This window comes from Aquarana catesbeiana, linkage group LG01 (assembly GCF_042186555.1).
Source record: "Aquarana catesbeiana isolate 2022-GZ linkage group LG01, ASM4218655v1, whole genome shotgun sequence".
NCBI lineage: Eukaryota > Metazoa > Chordata > Amphibia > Anura > Ranidae > Aquarana > Aquarana catesbeiana.
This window is the reverse complement of record NC_133324.1, coordinates 447,380,370-447,399,696: the sequence shown is the minus strand read 5'-3', so window position 1 is coordinate 447,399,696 and position 19,327 is coordinate 447,380,370. Positions and strand designations below refer to the sequence as shown.

Here is a 19,327-nt window from a genome sequence, read left to right as displayed (position 1 = left end):
CAGTTTTTAGGATCTCTACATAAAGTATTGTATTTATGCCAGAGAGTTTAACTGAAAACCACTTTTTTGGGGGGGACCCGTGAATAATGGTGCACTGATGCAAAAATTCCAACAAAAATTATTTAATCCTACTTCTATAACATGATATACATTGCTGTCAATTATTAGAATATTTTCTACCCATACGATACTTGCTAGCCATTTTCACTTCTAGATTATATACAGAGTGTAGTGCACTTTCGGTGGGAACATATTTTGAGTTATAGTTGCATTTTAGGTAGGAGAAGGTGAAAACAAATGCTAAAAAAAAAACACAGACTATGCCTGTGCATCTTGACACCAGCATATATTTATGCCCAGCTTTAGTTTTGGTGTTTCTTCTGAAAAAGTAAAATGGATCTAAACCCAGAACAAAGATGTGATTTATTGCAGCATACCAGTTCTTAAAGAGGAGGTCCACCCTAAAAAAAAAAAAATTACATAAAAATGCTCCTAAAAATCGGAAAAATTTTTTTTTCACTTACCAGAAATGGCTTTTGCTAGGCAGATCGTCCTAATCTGCCACTTCCTAGAGACTGCCATAGCAGTCTCTAGGAATGGCTTTTGCTAGGCAGATCGTCCTAATCTGCCACTTCCCGCGGTGATCTTCATTCTTCTCCTCCTCGTGTTGTCTTCTGGGGAATGGGGCATGCTGTGTTCTGGGAACTGTGTGTGCCCCAGAACACAGCTGTCCATTCACACAGTAGCGTGCGACTCGCGCATGCGCAGTAGGAAACGGGCAGTGAAGCCACAAGGCTCCACTGCCCATTTCCCTTAGTTGAAATGGCGGCACCAGGACCCGATCTGATGAATGGATCGGCCTTGGGCTGCCAACATCATAAGCACCCTGGACAGGTGTCCTTATTAAAAGTCAGCAGCTACAGTGTTTGTAGCTGCTGACTTTTAAAACATTTTTTTTTCTGCTGGACCTTTCTGCTGGACCTCCCCCATGCTGCGGCCAAGATGCTTTGCTTTGTGGCCATGACAGGAATTGAACCCTAGTTTTCCTGCTCCACAGAGAAGAGGGGGAATCTGCAGTCCACAGAAGAGAACTAGGCAGAACCACATGGGAATTTAGTGCAGCACAAGTAGCGTGTACATGATGTTATGAGCTCACTGGACTTCCGGTACAGAAAAAATGCAGGTATTTATTTTCACTTTGAGTGTTTTTAAAAAGACAAAACATTGGTAAATGGACATGTATTAGCGAGATGTATTTTTTGCCCAGCATTTGTCTTACATGCTTCTTTAAAAACCTATTTGATACATAAGTCATAAAAAAATGCATTCCAGCTCCTATAATATAACACTGCCATGGAAAACCTCTCACACGTTCAAAGTATTTTGGTTCTAATAATGATATTGTACCATGAATTTTACAGAGTCCCTGCGGAAACAGCTCTGGAGATATAAAAATGGTGATTCTTATCTACAACTATCTTATTTTACAAAGCACTAGCCGATTATTGTTCCTTTCCTTAATCTAACTTCAGCTATGGGATTACAGCATTGCCTTTTACTGGTTTTATCTTTATTTCATTATATGCTTCATTGGGCAGTGTCAGATCACTGCCATTATACTCTGAATTACTGTAATCCATTTGTACAATTGGTTGCAATTTCCTCCACTTCAGCCCTGACGTTAAGTTATTGTCTACACGTGTTCTTAGTCAACTAAATGAGCAATGTCAGGAGAGTGGTGCTAAGTTCACTTTTACACACATGTGTGAAAGATTAATGCTTGTGGTTATTGCCCATTCTTGAGCACATTTATTCATTGCTGCACATCAGCCCCCTTATATGACACTTAGGCAAACTGTGGTTGATAAGGCAAGCCATGATTATTCCACTTAACTTTTCGTTCTAAAAACAAAATCTCTCACTGATGTGGAATTTCTTGCTGCCAAATGTCCAAAATTGGATCTGAAAAGATGTGACCTCTACTTCATATAGTGCATCATTTATCTGTTTCCCAATCTTTCAGTTATTTGAAGAGTCAATCAACAAATTGCTTTATAATTGACTATACTTTATAATAACCATGAGAAATGCAGTGTAACGTTGTCTGGTTTATATTAAAGATGATCTGTAAGTTTATTTTTCTGTAATGAAGCATTTCTTGTTAGCCTCTGCATAGTGCTGAAAAAACTCTTAGATGTTATTTTATCTTCATATCTGTATTTCATTATAACAACTTAGATTTACTGAACTAATTATACTGTTATATAACATTTGCACCATTTCAGATGTATTATCCGAAATATGTAATAAATATATTTCTAAGGAATAACTTATGTTATAAAGGAGGAGTTCATTTTGAAATTGAGACTAAAATAAATCTCTCCTGTCCTTATAAACGCTCATTTCTGCAAAATCATCTAAATCTGCAGTTTGGTCAGGTTAAAAAAAGGTTTTAACAAAACAAATGAAGAGAGAGACATTTACCATAAAAGCCAACTTTTAAAACCAAATGCATTTCACCTGGTGCAATGACAGCCCCAGCAAGTTTCATTGGGAGGAGTGAAATGCATCGTTTGGATTTAATAAATTAGAATTCGGCTTTTATGGTGAGTGACTCTCCCTTCCTTTGTTTTAGATTATTCAATGGGTACATGTACAGTGGCTCACAACTGGAAAGCCAGCTCCTGCAGCAGGGAGAGAAGAGAGACAAGTATAGCCTGGAGCAAGGCATGGTTTGCCTATGGTACATTGAGGAGCTGTAACCAATATACAGATTTTGAATTATTTTGCAAACTAAGCCTTCATCTCTAATCACTCCACCTGGCTTCTGACATATGCAAAGAGCAGTGTCTCATAACTAGCATAGAAAGAGGTGTATTTGATGCACTTGACATTCAAGCTTCTCATTGTCTTTGCTGTTAAGGAGGCAATATGGTGATGTCCAGCAGGGAAATAATTGTCTTTCTGGAGAAAGACTGGACCAGAGTTATTGTTCACTGACTATGCAACAGGGGGTTGTTACTATGCTGAATAGTTTATAGTTGATAGCATTTTCTCTAAACAAGGAAGATTAAGGCCTGTTTTAAAGGAGAATGATGATACGAGGGGTTGATCAACGCAAGGCAAAGGCAAAGAGACTGTTCAGTCTGCAAGAGAATTTTCGCGTTGCAAGAAAATTTTCCATTAGCTTACTGAATAGGATAGAAGTATGCTGACTTCCACTATCCAAGCATGACCAAAAAAAATAAAAACAATGTTTTTTCTATAAATTTTCCTTGCGCATGACTGGATAACATTTGTAAAGTGTTTTCAACACATTCACTGAGCTAAGGAAAATTTCCTTGCAAAGTGAAACAGCCTACCTGGCTTTGCCAAATGAATCCCAAGGTGTCAAAGTAAGCCTCCTATACATGTGCAGATCATTTCCCTTTAGGCTGCTTAGCAACAAAAAGGCTAATCTTTGCACTTTTATTGGTAATGGCCATATTTGACAATTATAAACTATTTAGGTTGGTGCCATTATTCAGGGGATAGTCAAGGCAATCGTTTAATACATGCATGCATGTGCAAACAGATCCCAACTTTCAGTCTTTGCATTCAGTATCTAGATGTTTCTTATCTTCATAAGTTGGGGGCAACTCTAAGGTTGGGGAACAACTAAAACAAATGTTCTGTACAAATATTCTGCATGTGTGTGTACTTGAGCACCTCCATTATTGTGTGATTTAGCCTAGAGCCCACCTAAACTGTTTTTCTATTTTGTTTTGGATACCGAGGGACATATTTTAATTGCTGTCCCTGTACTAGGGATGAGCCAAACACCCCCCTGTTCGGTTCTCACCAGAACATGCGAACAGGAAAAAAGTTTGTTCGAACACGCGAACACCGTTAAAGTCTATGGGACACGAACATGAATAATCAAAAGTGCTAATTTTAAAGGCTTATATGCAAGTTATTGTTTGGAGACCTGGGTCCTGCCCCAGGGGACATGGATCAATGCAAAAAAAAGTTTTAAAAACGGCCGTTTTTTCAGGAGCAGTGATTTTAATAATGCTTAAAGTCAAACAATAAAAGTGTAATATCCCTTTAAATTTCGTAGCTGGGGGGTGTCTATAGTATGCCTGTAAAGGGGGGCCTGTTTCCCGTGTTTAGAACAGTCTGACAGCAAAATGACATTTCGAAGGAAAAAACCCATTTAAAACTACTCGCGGCTATTGCATTGCCGACAATACACATAGAAGTTCATTGATAAAAACGGCATGGGAATTCCCCACAGGGGAACCCCGAACCAAAATTTAAAAATAAATGACGTGGGGGTCCCCCTAAATTCCATACTAGGCCCTTCAGGTCTGGTATGGATATTAAGGGGAACCCCGGCCAAAATTAAAAAAAAAAAAGACGTGGGGTTCCCCCTAAATTCCATACCAGACCCTTCAGGTCTGGTATGGATTTTAAGGGGAACCCCGCGCCAAAAAAAAAAAAAAAACGGCGTGGGGTCCCCCCAAAAATCCATACCAGACCCTTATCCGAGCACGCAACCTGGCAGGCCGCAGGAAAAGAGGGGGGGACGAGAGTGCGGCCCCCCCCTCCTGAACCGTACCAGGCCACATGCCCTCAACATTGGGAGGGTCCTTTGGGGTAGCCCCCCAAAACACCTTGTCCCCATGTTGATGAGGACAAGGGCCTCATCCCCACAACCCTGGCCGGTGGTTGTGGGGGTCTGCGGGCGGGGGGCTTATCGGAATCTGGAAGCCCCCTTTAACAAGGGGACCCCCAGATCCCGCCCCCCCCTGTGTGAAATGGTAAGGGGGTACTTACCCCTACCATTTCACTAAAAAACTGTCAAAAATGTTAAAAATGACAAGAGACAGTTTTTGACAATTCCTTTATTTAAATGCTTCTTCTTTCTTCTATCTTCCTTCATCTTCTTCTTCTGGTTCTTCTGGCTCTTCTGGTTCTTCCTCCGGCGTTCTCGTCCAGCATCTCCTCCGCGGTGTCTTCTGTCTTCTTCTCCTCGGGCCGCTCCGCACCCATGGCATGGGGGGAGGCTCCCGCTCTACTCTTCATCTTCTTATCTTCTTCTTTTCTTCTCTTCTTCTCTTATTCTCCTCTTCTCTTCTTCTCTTCTTCATTTTCTTCTCCGGGCCGCTCCGCACCCATGCTGGCATGGAGGGAGGCTCCCGCTGTGTGACGGCGTCTCCTCATCTGACGGTTCTCGTCACGGGGAATGCCACAGGGAAGTCCCGTCATGTCCCGTGCGTCAGAGGGGGCGGGGTCACCGGGTGGCCCAGCCCCCCGTTATTTAAGAACCGTCAGACGAGGAGACGCCGTCACACAGCGGGAGCCTCCCTCCATGCCAGCATGGATGCGGAGCGGCCCAGAGAAGAAAATGAAGAAGAGAAGAAGAGAAGAAGGAAGAAGAGAAGAAGAAGATGAAGAGAAGAGCGGGAGCCTCCCCCCATGCCATGGGTGCGGAGCGGCTCGAGGAGAAGAAGATAGAAGACGCCGCGGAGGAGATGCTGGACGAGAACGCCGGAGGAAGAACCAGAAGAAGAAGAAGATGAAGGAAGATAGAAGAAAGAAGAAGCATTTAAATAAAGGAATTGTCAAAAACTGTCTCTTGTCATTTTTAACATTTTTGACAGTTTTTTAGTGAAATGGTAGGGGTAAGTACCCCCTTACCATTTCACACAGGGGGGGGCGGGATCTGGGGGTCCCCTTGTTAAAGGGGGCTTCCAGATTCCGATAAGCCCCCCACCCGCAGACCCCCACAACCACAGGCAGGGTTGTAGGGATGAGGCCCTTGTCCTCATCAACATGGGGACAAGGTGTTTTGGGGGGCTACCCCAAAGCACCCTCCCAATGTTGAGGGCATGTGGCCTAGTACGGTTCAGGAGGGGGGGCCGCACTCTCGTCCCCCCCTCTTTTCTTGCGGCCTGCCAGGTTGCGTGCTCGGATAAGTGTCTGGTATGGATTTTTTGGGGGGACCCCACGCCGTTTTTTTTTTTTTGGCGCGGGGTTCCCCTTAAAATCCATTTTTAGGGGGAACCCCACGTCATTTTTTAAAAAATTTTGGCCGGGGTTCCCCTTAATATCCATACCAGACCTGAAGGGCCTGGTATGGAATTTAGGGGGACTCCCACGTCATTTTTTTTTTTTTAATTTTGGTTCGGGGTTCCCCTGTGGGGAATTCCCTTGCCGTTTTTATCAATGAACTTCTATGTGTATTGTCGGCAATGCAATAGCCGCGAGTAGGTTTAAATGGGTTTTTTCCTTCGAAATGTCATTTTGCTGTCAGACTGTTCTAAACACGGGAAACATGCGCCCCTTTACAGGCATACTATAGACACCTCCCAGCTACGAAATTTAAAGGGATATTACACTTTTATTGTTTGACTTTAGGCATTATTAAAATCACTGCTCCTGAAAAAACGGCCAGTTTTAAAACTTTTTTTTGCATTGATCCATGTCCCCTGGGGCAGGACCCGGGTCCCCAAACACTTTTTATGACAATAACTTGCATATAAGCCTTTAAAATTAGCACTTTTGATTTCTCCAATAGACTTTTAAAGGGTGTTCTGCGGCATTCGAATTTGCAGCGAACACCCCAAATTGTTCGCTGTTCGGCGAACTTGCGAACAGCCAATGTTCAAGTCAAACATGAGTTTGACTCGAACTCGAAGCTCATCCCTACCCTGTACCCATTATGTGGTCGCCAGGGCAAAAAGGGAACAAACATCTCTCTAGATGGTACAGATAACGACAACAATAAAAACATGACCCTTCTAACGCTATCTATATATATATAGATATATATATATATCTATATATATATATCTATATATATACATATATATATAATTTTTTTTTTTTTTATTCCTGAGGTCTATGTCTTTAAAGGACTAGGGCAGGCTGGCCAAAATAATGTTTTTGGCTATTAGTAATAATGGAAAAGCGTTAATATAGTATATATAATTTCACTCTGCTTTTGTTTAAACAATATCTACCCAAGGTTTTCCAAAGAATATCCTTACCTTTAACTGTAGAAATAAACTGTAGAATAAATGTTTTTTCTTTTCACTGGCTGCAACAATAATTCTCATGCATACAGTATTATTGTCCTACCCAATGGAGAAAATCATTCATCAAAAACATTTTTGGTGGGATATTTTATTCACCGAAATCAGGCCAAACTAAAGTGTGCTAAAATGCTGTGCTTAACCACTTCAATACAGGGCATATAAACCTTCCTGCCCAGACCAATTTTCAGCTTTCAGTGCTGTTGCAGTTTGAATGACAATTGCGCGGTCATACAGCACTGTACCTAAACTAAATTTTTATCATTTTGTTCCCACAAATAGAGCTTTCTTTTGGTGGTATTTGATCACCTCTGCGGTTTTTATTTTTTGCTAAACAAATAAAAAAAGACCGAAAATTTTCAAAAAAATAAAAGTTTTGCTTTTGTTTCTGTTAAACAATTTTGTAAATAAGTACGTTTTCTCTTTCACGGATGAGCACTGATAAGGCAGCACTGACAGGCACTGATAATGCGGCACCACTGAGGTGGCACCAATGAGCGGGCACTGACGGGCACTGACGATGGGCACTGATATGCGGCACTGATGGGCACTGGTATGCGGCACTGATGGGTGGCACTGATATGCAGCACTGATGGGCATTGATAGGCGGCACTGATGGGTGTCACTGGGTGGCACTGATGGGCACTGATAGGCTGCAAAGATGGGTTCTTATGGGTGGAACTTATGGGCACTGATAGGTGGCACTGATGGGCACTGATAGGCGGCACTGCTGGGCACTGATGGGCACTGATACGTGGCACTGATGGGCACTGATACACCGCACTGATATGAGGCACTGATAGGCATCCCTGGTGGCACTGGCAGTGGTAGGCATTGTGAGTGGGCACAGATTGGCAGCTGCCTGGGCATTGAATGGCAGCTGACTGGGCACAGATTAGTATTTCCCTGGGGGTATAGGGGGCATACCTGGTGGTCCAGTGTGGATGGCCATCCTGGTGGTCCTGGGCGGCTCCCCTGGTGGTCCTGGGCGGCTTCCCTGGTGGTCCTGGGTGGGATCCGAGGGGGGGCTGTGCTGATAAACAATCAGCACAGACCCCCCCTGTCAGGAGAGCAGCCGATCGGCTCTCCTCTACTCGCGTCTGTCAGATCACCGTGATTGGACACGGCTGATCACGTGGTAAAGAGTCTCCGTCAGAGACTCTTTACCTAGATCGGTGTTGCTGGGTTAAGACTGACACTCCGCAACAATGATCACCGCGATGCGCATCCCCGGAGACGCGTAGCGGCTCAATATCCTGAGGACGTCATATGACGCCCAGTCAGGGTATTGAAACCACTTTGCCGCTTTCTGCTATATGGCGGGCGGCAAGTGGTTAAGGACAGTGTTTTCATTCCTTTAACAGCATTTGAATATAGAAAAAAAAAGACATATAAAAATATATAAATATACATATATAAATAAATATATATATATATATATATATATATATATATATATATACACTGCTCAAAAAAATTAAAGGAACACTTTTTATTTAGAGTATAACACCAAGTCCATGAAACTCCTGAGATATTGATCTGGTCAGTTAAATAGCAGAGGGGGTTGTTAATCAGTTTCAGCTGCTTTGGTGTTAATGAAACTTACAACAGGTGCACTAGATAGGCATCAATGAGACAACCTCCAAAATATGAATGGTTTTACAGGTGGAAGCCACTGACTTTTTTTCCCTAATATTTTTTTCTGACTGTTTTTCACTAGTTTTGCATTTGGCTAGGGTCAGTGTCACTACTGGTAGCATGAGGCGACTCCTTAAACCTATGGAGGTTGCACAGGCAATCCAACTCCTTCTGGAAGGCACATCAATACGTGCCATTGCTAGAAGGTTTGCTGTGTCTCCCAGCTTAGTCTCAAGAGCATGGAGGAGATTCCAGGAGACAGGCAGTTACTCTAGGCCATAGAAGGTCCTTAACCTATCAGCAGGTATCTGCTCCTTTGTGCAAGGAGGAACAGGATGAGCACTACCAGAACCCTGCAAAATTACCTCCAGCAGGCCACTGGTGTGAATGTCTCTGACCACACATTCAGACTTCATAAGGGTGGCCCGAGGGACGGACATCCTTGCATCCTCAAGTGATCCCTGTGCTCACTGCCTGGCACCATTGAGCTCAATTGGCATTTGCCATTAAACACCAGAATTGGCAGGTTCCCCACTGGCATTCTGTGCTTTTCACAGATGAGATCAGGCTCACCCTAAGCATATGTGACAGACGTGAAAGGGTCTGGAGAAGCCGTGTAACGTTGTTATGCCGCCTGTGACATTGTTCAGCATGACTGGTTTGGTGGTGGGTCAGTGATGGTCTGGGGAGTCATATCCATGGAGGGACGCACAGACCTCTACAGGATAGACTATGGCACCCTAACTGCAATTAGGTATTGGGATGAAACCTTGGACCCATTGTCAGACCCTACGCTGGTGCAGTGGGCCCTGGGTTCCTCCAGGTGCACGACAATGCCTGGCCTCATGTGGTGAGAGTATGCAGCCAGTTTCTGTAGGATGAAGGAATTGATACCATTGAATGGCCCCCCATGCTCGCCTGACCTAAATCCAATAGAACACCTCTGGGACATTTTGTTTCAGTCCATGTTGCACTTCAGTCTGTTCAGGAGCTCAGTGATGCCCTGGTCCAGATCTGGGAGGAAATACCCCAGGACACCATCCGTTGTCTCATTAGGAGCATGCCCCGACATTCTCAGGCATGCATACAAGCACGTGGGGGGGGGGCCATACAAACTATCGAGTACCATTTTAAGTTGCTGCAATGAAATCTCAGCAAAATGGACTAGCCTGCTACATCATTTTTTCACTTTGATTTTCTGGGTGTCTTTGAAGTCAGCCCTCTGTAGGTTGATAATTTTCATTTCCATCAAACGATGTGGCATCCTTTCATTCCTAACACATTACCCAGCATGATATTTTTCCCCATTGAGAAATGATGTGTTTTTAACGTGTTCCTTTAATTTTTTTGAGTAGTGTATATTAAGGGGGCAGGCTCAACTTGAATTGCAATAGGAATTGGTCCTGTCGGAAATATTTAGAACATGTTCCATTTCTAGGTCCGTCAGAATTTTTGAAAAAAAAAAGTCCGATGAGGCATACACACGATCGGAATAGACGATGAAAAGATTCCGTCTGACTTTTTCTGTCGGACATTCTGCTCGTGTGCACGTGGCTTTAGAGAAGTTTATAAAGTATTGTAAATAGCAAAATATGTAAATGCAAGAAATGTATACATGAGGTTTTTTTTATTACTAAAATGAGAACAAAAGCAACCAAATGCTCAAGTCGCCATAAATCAGGATGTGAGTGATTCCTGCTAACCATGGCTGCATTTTGAAAATTAAGTAAACTTGTAAATACATATTGACACTTAAGAGGGATACATACTATCATAATATTTCATAGTGTGGCTTTTTTCCACCAGGTGGGAGATTGGGAACTGGAGCTCATGCAGCTTGACATGTGGCGTTGGATTACAGACCAGAGATGTGTTCTGCTCTCATCTTCTATCCCGGGAGAAAAATAAAACTGTTGTTTTGGTGGATGATGTCTGTAGACAGCCTAAACCTATTTTGGTGCAGGCCTGCAACCGCTTTGACTGCCCACCCTCCTGGTACACTACAGAGTGGAAACCGGTAAGACGATATCTGTCAACATTTTTATCAAGTAGTGATAACATACTTAAAGAGTGTCCCTAACTAGAGTCTTGCATTTAGAAATAAATTATTCATTGCTGTAGATTTTAAGAAAACTAGAAGCTTTGTGTGTCTTAAATATATAAAAAATATTGCGCTAACAGATAGGTTATAACAGATACAGCTAACAGATATGTCTTAAATGCCTTTATGTAGCCTTGGAGATTGTTTGTGACTCATGCTAAATTTACAGCATGGGGAGCAGTAACCCTGGTGTATTACCTATTAAATAAAATACTTAATAGGGAGCTTTGTGTATTGTAAACCCTACTCTACACAGTGAATGTTATTATCATGACATATACCAAGGCACATTTCAAAGAGTTTGTTAAATAATTTTCAGATGCTCCTTTCCAAATGAAATTTCTATAGTTTTTGCTGTACAGTGTACAACTCTCTGGAAAAATAATTTTTGTTTGCTCTTAAAGATTTGAATTATTATTAATGAAACTTCTGGAGTTACAGATGGGAAAACTGCTGATGACAAGGACTACATGTAGCGATCATGCTTTCTTGGGCACGTGCTAGTGATGGATGCTATATTATACAGGCTTTTCTTCAGTTCTCTTTCCATGTTTTATTATTTCTGAGTTCACCCACTGGGTATATAGTCAAGGCCAGGACAAGGGGGATGCAGAAGGGGCATGCATCTCTATCTAGAGAGGGCGGGGGGGCCCTGGGAGCTTCAGTCTCTTCCTTCTCCCTGTGTCTCACTGTGCCTCACTGACAGAAGTGACTGCAATGTCACTCCTGTCAACAGGGCTTTTTTTCCAGATGTCTGACAATAGCTCTGTGCTCACTGCTGTTACTTGCTGTAAAAAAAGAAGCCTGCTTCCTCTGCCAGCTTCTGTGTTCACAACAGGTGACAGTGTGCCTTTCTCAGGGCTCATATAGAGTACTATCTGCCCTGCACCATGACAGCAGAGCCCAGCCCCCTGGCAGCCGCTCCTCTTTAACTTAGGACTAGGTGTGTAGCTGTGGGGGTTGGTGGAAGAGCTGTGTACTGGGAGGTGGGGTCTGGAGGGACAGCTCTGGGGTTTGAGGGAAGTGCTTGGTATAGTGGGGATGAAGGGGAGACATTTGTAGTGAGGGTGTTGAGGGAAAAGCTCTGTACTGAGGGGTTGCGGGTAGAGTACTGTATTGGTGCATCACCCACTGCTGAGCCCTGCACCCTGTGTGATATCCACCCCGACACCCTGCACAATAGGCACTCCTGAGTCCTGCATGATGCACACTCCAGAGCCCTATGCCTTGTAATGTATGCACTGCTAGCCCTGCACCCTGTGTAATATGCACTTTTGAGCCCTCCTCAGACTGACCACCAACAAAGAGACATTTTTTCCTTTTCGTGACACATATGATGCAGAGACATTTTCCCTTTCACTTACACCACTGATATAGAGACATTTTTCCTTTCAGTCACACCACAGATGCAGGGACATTTTTCCTTCTAGTGACACCACTGATGTAGGACATTTTTTCCTTCCAGTGAAATCACTGATGCAGGGACATTTTTTCCATTCAGTAACACCGCTAATGCAGAGATGTGTTTTTCTTCCAGTGACACATCTGACACAGGGACATTTTTTTCTTTTCGGTGACACCACCAATGCAGGGACATTTTTCCTTCCAATGACACTACTGATGCAGAATAATTTTTTTCCATCCAGTGACGTCACTGGCTCAGGGACATTTTTTCTATCTCCATTGTTAGGCCCATGTCTGTGCACCATTTTTAAACTCTTCAGCTTGCTGCACTGTAACACAAACATTGGTACTAGTTCATTGCATACCACAAAAATTACTTACATGAGCCACTATTGGCCTGATCCCCTTCTAATTTTCCCTCTGGGTGTGAGGGTTGGGTACAGTTTCCCATCTTTGCTCTGGGCACTGTATGACCTTGTCCCAGTGCTGCATATGGTTACCCTATTTTCTGTTTTAAATATTTTACTTCTTGGAAATGTATATACGCAATATATTATCTAAATGTAAGATAACCATTAAAGTAAATGTGTACATAAAATAATATAGAGGCCACTACTGCTGCCTTTCTTTTGAAAATGCTGGTTGCTTGGCTGTTTTGCATGGCTAATGGCCTTAATGCTTTATGAATTCACTGACTCTGACACAGGTCTGCACTTACCTAGCTGTAAGGTCTGACTTACCTTGCTTGTTTTAGATCAGTGACAGATTGTGATCAGCATGAGTGTCAGGCAATTAGCACGTTCAGATTAAGGTCATAAATGGCAGGCTCCATATTTTTCTTTTACAGCGGAGCTTCAGAAAATGTTCTCGAACTTTTCTAGAATGAAAAAAGTGGGAAATTGTTAGATCCCCTGCCACTTTCTGTCCCCCTTCACTTCCTGTCCCATTGAACTGGGAAACAGACAATAAGTTGATGAATTACTGAATGAATTTCACATATTTACTTTGCAAAGTGAATTTTCACCTTGCATGGAAATTTTCACTTCACTTTAGTAAATGTGGTAAAAATGTCAATTTAGCAAAGTATACTCAATTACACGCAAGAAAACATTTTTTTTTTGCACGACTGAAATCGGAAATGCTTTACCGCATTCACTACGCTATGGGAAAATTCCCCTGCAAAGTAAAAGTTTGCTTCGCTAAGTGAACAGCCTATATTAATTTCAGTAAATCAACCCCTATAAAAGAGAGGCTATAAGTATATACAAAGAGCACTGCATAGTGCACTTTGTATAGATTATCTTTTTGATTAGCTTTTAGATCAGGGATATGCAATTAGTGGACCTCCAGCTGTTGCAAAACTACAAGTCCCATCATGCCTCTGCCTCTGGGTGTCATGCTTGTGGCTGTCAGAGTCTTGCTATGCTTCATGGGACTTGTAGTTCTGCAACAGCTGGCGGTCCACTAATTGCATATCCCTGTCTTAGATGATTAGCATAGCTGCTTAGGGAAGGTTTGCACATAGATGCACAGAATTAAACATTAACCACTTGAGCCCCGGACCATTATGCTGCCTAAGGACCAGAGGTCTTTTTCCAATTTGGCACTGCGTCGCTTTAACTGCTAATTGCGCGGTCATGCAATGCTGTACCCAAACGAAATTTGCGTCCTTTTCTTCCCACAAATAGAGCTTTCTTTTGATGGTATTTGATCACCTCTGCAGTTTTTATTTTTTGCGCTATAAACGGAAAAAGACCGAAAATTTTGAAAAAAAATGATATTTTCTACTTTTTGTTATAAAAAAAATCCAATAAACTAAATTTTAGTCATACATTTAGGCCAAAATGTATTCGGCCACATGTCTTTGGTAAAAAAAATGTCAATAAGCATATATTTATTGGTTTGCGCAAAAGTTATAGCGTCTACAAACTAGGGTACATTTTCTGTAATTTACACAGCTTTTAGTTTATGACTGCCTATGTCATTTCTTGAGGTGCTAAAATGGCAGGGCAGTACAACCCCCCCCCTAAATGACACAATTTTGGAAAGTAGACACCCCAAGGAAATTGCTGAGAGGCATGTTGAACCCATTGAATATTTATTTTTTTTGTCCCAAGTGATTGAATAATGACAAAAAAAAAAAAATATTTACAAAAAGTTGTCACTAAATGATATATTGCTCACACAGGCCATGGGCCTATGTGGAATTGCACCCTAAAATACATTCAGCTGCTTCTCCTGAGTATGGGGATACCACATGTGTGGGACTTTTTGGGAGCTTAGCCGCGTACAGGGCCCCGAAAACCAAGCACCGCCTTCAGGATTTCTAAGGGTGAAAATTTTTGATTTCACTCTTCACTGCCTATCACAGTTTCGGAGGCCATGGAATGCCCAGGTGGCACAAAACCCCCCCAAATGACCCCATTTTGGAAAGTAGACACCCCAAGCTATTTGCTGAGAGGCATGGTGAGTATTTTGCAGCTCTCATTTGTTTTTGAAAATGAAGAAAGACAAGAAAAAACTTTTTTTTTTTTTCTTTTTTCAATTTTCAAAACTTTGTGACAAAAAGTGAGGTCTGCAAAATACTCACTATACCTCTCAGCAAATAGCTTTGGGTGTCTACTTTCCAAAATGGGGTCATTTGGGGGGGTTTTGTGCCACCTGGGCTTTCCATGGCCTCCGAAACTGTGATAGGCAGTGAAGAGTGAAATCAAAAATTCACGCCCTTAGAAAGCCTGAAGGCGGTGCTTGGTTTTCGGGGTCCCGTACGCGGCTAGGCTCCCAAAAAGTCCCACACATGTGGTATCCCCGTACTCAGGAGAAGCAGCAGAATGTATTTTGGGGTGTAATTTCACATATTCCCATGGCATGTTTGAGCAATATATCATTTAGTGACAACTTTGTGCAAAAAAAAAAAAAAAAAAAAAAATTTGTCTCTTTTCCGCAACTTGTGTCGCAATATAAAATATTCCATGGACTCGACATGCCTCTCAGCAAATAGCTTGGGGTGTCTACTTTCCAAAATGGGGTCATTTGGGGGGGGTTTTGAACTGTCCTGGCATTTTATGCACAACATTTAGAAGCTTATGTCACACATCACCAACTCTTCTAACCACTTGAAGACAAAGCCCTTTCTGACACTTTTTGTTTACATATTTACATATTTTTTTAAAGCAAATGCCCTACAGATTAAAATGGTGGGTGTTTCATTTTTTTTTTCACACAGTATTTGCGCAGCGATTTTTCAAACGCATTTTTTGGGGAAAAAACACACTTTTTTAAATTTTAATGCACTAAAACACACTATATTGCCCAAATGTTTGATGAAATAAAAAAGATGATCTTAGGCCGAGTACATGGATACCAAACATGACATGCTTTAAAATTGCGCACAAACGTGCAGTGGCAACAAAATAAATACATTTTTAAAAGCCTTTAAAAGCCTTTACAGGTTACCACTTTAGATTTACAGAGGAGGTCTACTGCAAAAATTACTGCCCTCGATCTGACCTTCGCGGCGATACCTCACATGCATGGTGCAATTGCTGTTTACATTTGACGACAGACCGCCGCTTGCGTTCGCCTTAGCGCGAGAGCAGGGGGCGACAGGGGTGCTTTTTTTTTTTTTTTTTTTTTTTTTTCTTTCTTATTTTTTTTGCTTTTTTATCTTATTTTTAAACTGTTCCTTTCATTTTTTTTTTTTTTTTTTTTTTATCATTTTTATTGTTATCTCGGGGAATGTAAATATCCCCTATGATAGCAATAGGTAGTGACAGGTACTCTTTTTTGAAAAAATTGGGGTCTATTAGACCCTAGATCTCTCCTCTGCCCTCAAAGCATCTGATGACATCAAGATCGGTGTGATAAAATGCTTCCCCAATTTCCCAATGGCGCTATTTACATCCGGCGAAATCTAAGTCATAAAATGCTCGTAGCTTCCGGTTTCTTAGGCCATAGAGATGTTTGGAGCCACTCTGGTCTCTGATCAGCTCTATGGTCAGCTGGCTGAATCACCGGCTGCATTCTCAGGTTCCCTGTTGAGACAGGAGAGCCAGAGAAAAACACGGAAGACGGTGGGGGGGGGCTTTCCCTCCCATGGCTTGTAAAAGCAGTCTAGAGGCTAATTAGCCACTAGGATTGCTTTTACATGAAAGCCGACCGCTGGCTGAAAAGAATGAGACCAAGATGATACCTAAACCTGCAGGCATCATTCTGGTATAACCATTCAAAGTCGTGAATGGCGTACCTGAAGACAAAAAAATGGTTAACAATAAAGCACAGTAAACGGTAAAGTATAAAAAATTGCATACCTGAAAAGCAAACATGATAAAACATAATAACAATAAAACATTGCAGAATAGAATACAGTAAAAAAGAGCAGAACAAGAGAGAGAGAATAGAGAGAGAGAGAACAATAAAACGCCAACTATTTTTTTTTATTTTATATATTTTTTTTTTTTTTACACTTTTTTTGTAATTAACTTTTATAACGGTAACCGGTTCCAGGTTCGGGTCTCTCAAAATGCGATGGCATCTTGGGAGACCCTGTGAAAGTGTGCCTAGTCTGTGCAATGCTGTACCCTACGCTAATACTCAACTAATGAATGGTAGCGTTCAAAACATTCACCAATGCAAAGACCAGGATTGTCAGGACAGGAGGGACAATAATAGAGGGTGTCACGCCTATATCCGCGCTTGCTGCAGACACATCTTTTTTGGGGGGGTTCGTTGGGTAGGGGTACTCGGGAGGACATAAAGAAAATGCCTCTCATGCAGCCGACTGCATTTGGTTGGGGATGTGAATGGGGGAAGTACGGGCGCTGCAGAAGCGGTGGGTTCCCAATTAGGATTGGCGAATGCAGCAGGAAGGGCACTATGGGCACGACGGGCCTGTGTTCGTCTTCTTGGTGGCAGCGGGACACTACTTGTGCTTGCCACCTCACCAGCTTGAACTGCACTTATGGGACTCGCCACGTCACCAAGTGTTACTGCAGTGCTGGTTTGACTACGACCGGGGTGTACTAGGCCGCTGGCGCTTGCCAGTTCAATAAAAAGCTACCAAAAAAACTGTTAGCGATCGCAGGGATCAGGCCTGACTCTGCGAACGCTGCAGTTATGCGTTAAGTGTTTTGTAAGTGACAGTGATCGATCGATACTGCACTTGGGTGGGCTGAGCCGGGCGGAGGGGCAAAATGCAGGTGCTAGCAGGTATCTGTGCTGATCCCGCTAACACTGCGTTTTTGGGAACCCTAAACTGCTGGGGACGCCAGTATAGATCTGATCGGATCAGATATTGATCCGTTCAGATACTATACCACTAAGGGAGGTGTACGGTGCGTGCGTGGGTGTTAGTGGTACTGGCGCTAATCTGACGCTGCTTGGGGCTGGTGCTTGCCAGTTCACCAAAATACTACCAAAAAAACTGTTAGCGATCGCAGGGATCAGGCCTGACTCTGCGAACGCTGCAGTTATGCGTTTAGTGTTTTGTAAGTGTCAGTGATCGATCGATACTGCACTTGGGTGGGCTGGGCCGGGCCGGGCGGAGGGGCAAAACGCAGGTGCTAGCAGGTATCTGGGCTGATCCCGCTAACACTGCGTTTTTGGGAACCCTAAACTGCTGGGGACACTAGTATAGATCTGATCGGATCAGATATTGATCCGTTCAGATACTATACCACTAAGGGAGCTGTACGGTGCGTGCGTGCGTGGGTGTTAGCGCTACTGGCGCTAACCTGACGCTGCCTGGGGCTGGTGCTTGCCAGTTCACCAAAATGCTACCAAAAAAACTGTTAGCGATCGCAGGGATCAGGCCTGACTCTGCGAACGCTGCAGCTATGCGTTTAGTGTTTTGTAAGTGACAGTGATCGATCGATACTGCACTTGGGCTGGGCCGGGCGGAGGGGCAAAACGCAGGTGCTAGCAGGTATCTGGGCTGATCCCGCTAACACTGTGTTTTTGGGAACCCTAAACTGCTGGGGACGCTAGTATAGATCTGATCGGATCAGATATTGATCTGATCAGATACTTTACCACTAAGGGAGGCGTATGCTGCGTGCGTGGGTGTTAGCGGTACTGGCGCTAATCTGACGCTGCCTGGGGGCGACGCATATCACCACCGGGCGATCAGGGGGCTAAACCTTTATTCGGTAATAAACGGCGGGTGCCCTGACACTATAAAAAATAAACAAACTAACCAGCGTCACCCGTAACAGTTATACGGTGATCAGTGGTGAAAGGGTTAACTAGGGGGCAATCAAGGGGTTAAAACATTTATTCGGTAGTATATGGGGGTCCCTGTCGCTATAAAACGCTGACGGCGAACCTAAATATTTAGGTCCCTAACTAGCGTCACCAGCGACACTAATACAGCGATCAGAAAAATGATCGCTTAGCGACACTGGTGACGGGGGGTGATCAAGGGGTTAAAACTTTATTAGGGGGGTTAGGGGGGTATCCTAGACCTACAGGGGGGTAATACTAACAATGCAGTAATCAGAAAAAAAAAAAAACTGCTGGTGTCAGTTTGTGACAGGGGGGGGGGTGATTGGGGGGGGATCGGGCGGGGGGGACCGGGGTGTTTTGTGTGCCTGGCATGTTCTACTGTGTTGTGTAGTGTTGTGCACTCACATACCTGTCTTCTCTCCTCGGGCCGGAACGGAAATTACCGAGCCGAGGAGAGATGACATCATTTCCTTTGCTGCTGTTTAGCATACAGCAGCAAAGGAATGATGTGATTGGCCGGCGGCGATCGCGAGGGGGGGGCCACGAACGGATGGCCTCCCCTCACCTCTGATCGCCGCTGGACAAAAGACGACCGCCTCGGGCACCGGGGGGGGGGTCCGATCGGACCCCCCACCCGCGGAAGGCAAATCACGTATATGTACGTGATTTTGCCTGTCCGTGCCACCTTGCCGACGTAAATCGGCGTGAGGCGGTCGTCAAGTGGTTAACAGTTATAGAATATTCAGTATGTATATGTGCATGAATTTGCTGGATCTTTTAAACACGTATATTTCTGGCTGCTCTATAAGGCTGCTTTCACACTGAAATCGCTGACCAACGAAAAGTGTAAAAAGTCTGGTTTTGCAGTGCTTTCAAAGCGCTC

The 19,327-nt window shown here is 43.4% G+C and overlaps 1 protein-coding gene across 2 annotated transcripts in view; it reads left to right on the top strand.

Moving 5' to 3' along the window:
* ADAMTSL1 (ADAMTS like 1) overlaps nt 1-19,327 on the top strand; it is a 527,411-nt gene that overhangs the window by 364,220 nt on the left and 143,864 nt on the right. For both annotated transcript variants that reach the window (XM_073636588.1, XM_073636596.1), the window contains exon 16: nt 10,524-10,734. In XM_073636588.1, the coding sequence (XP_073492689.1) occupies nt 10,524-10,734 (211 nt within the window). The remainder of the gene's footprint in view (nt 1-10,523; nt 10,735-19,327) is intronic.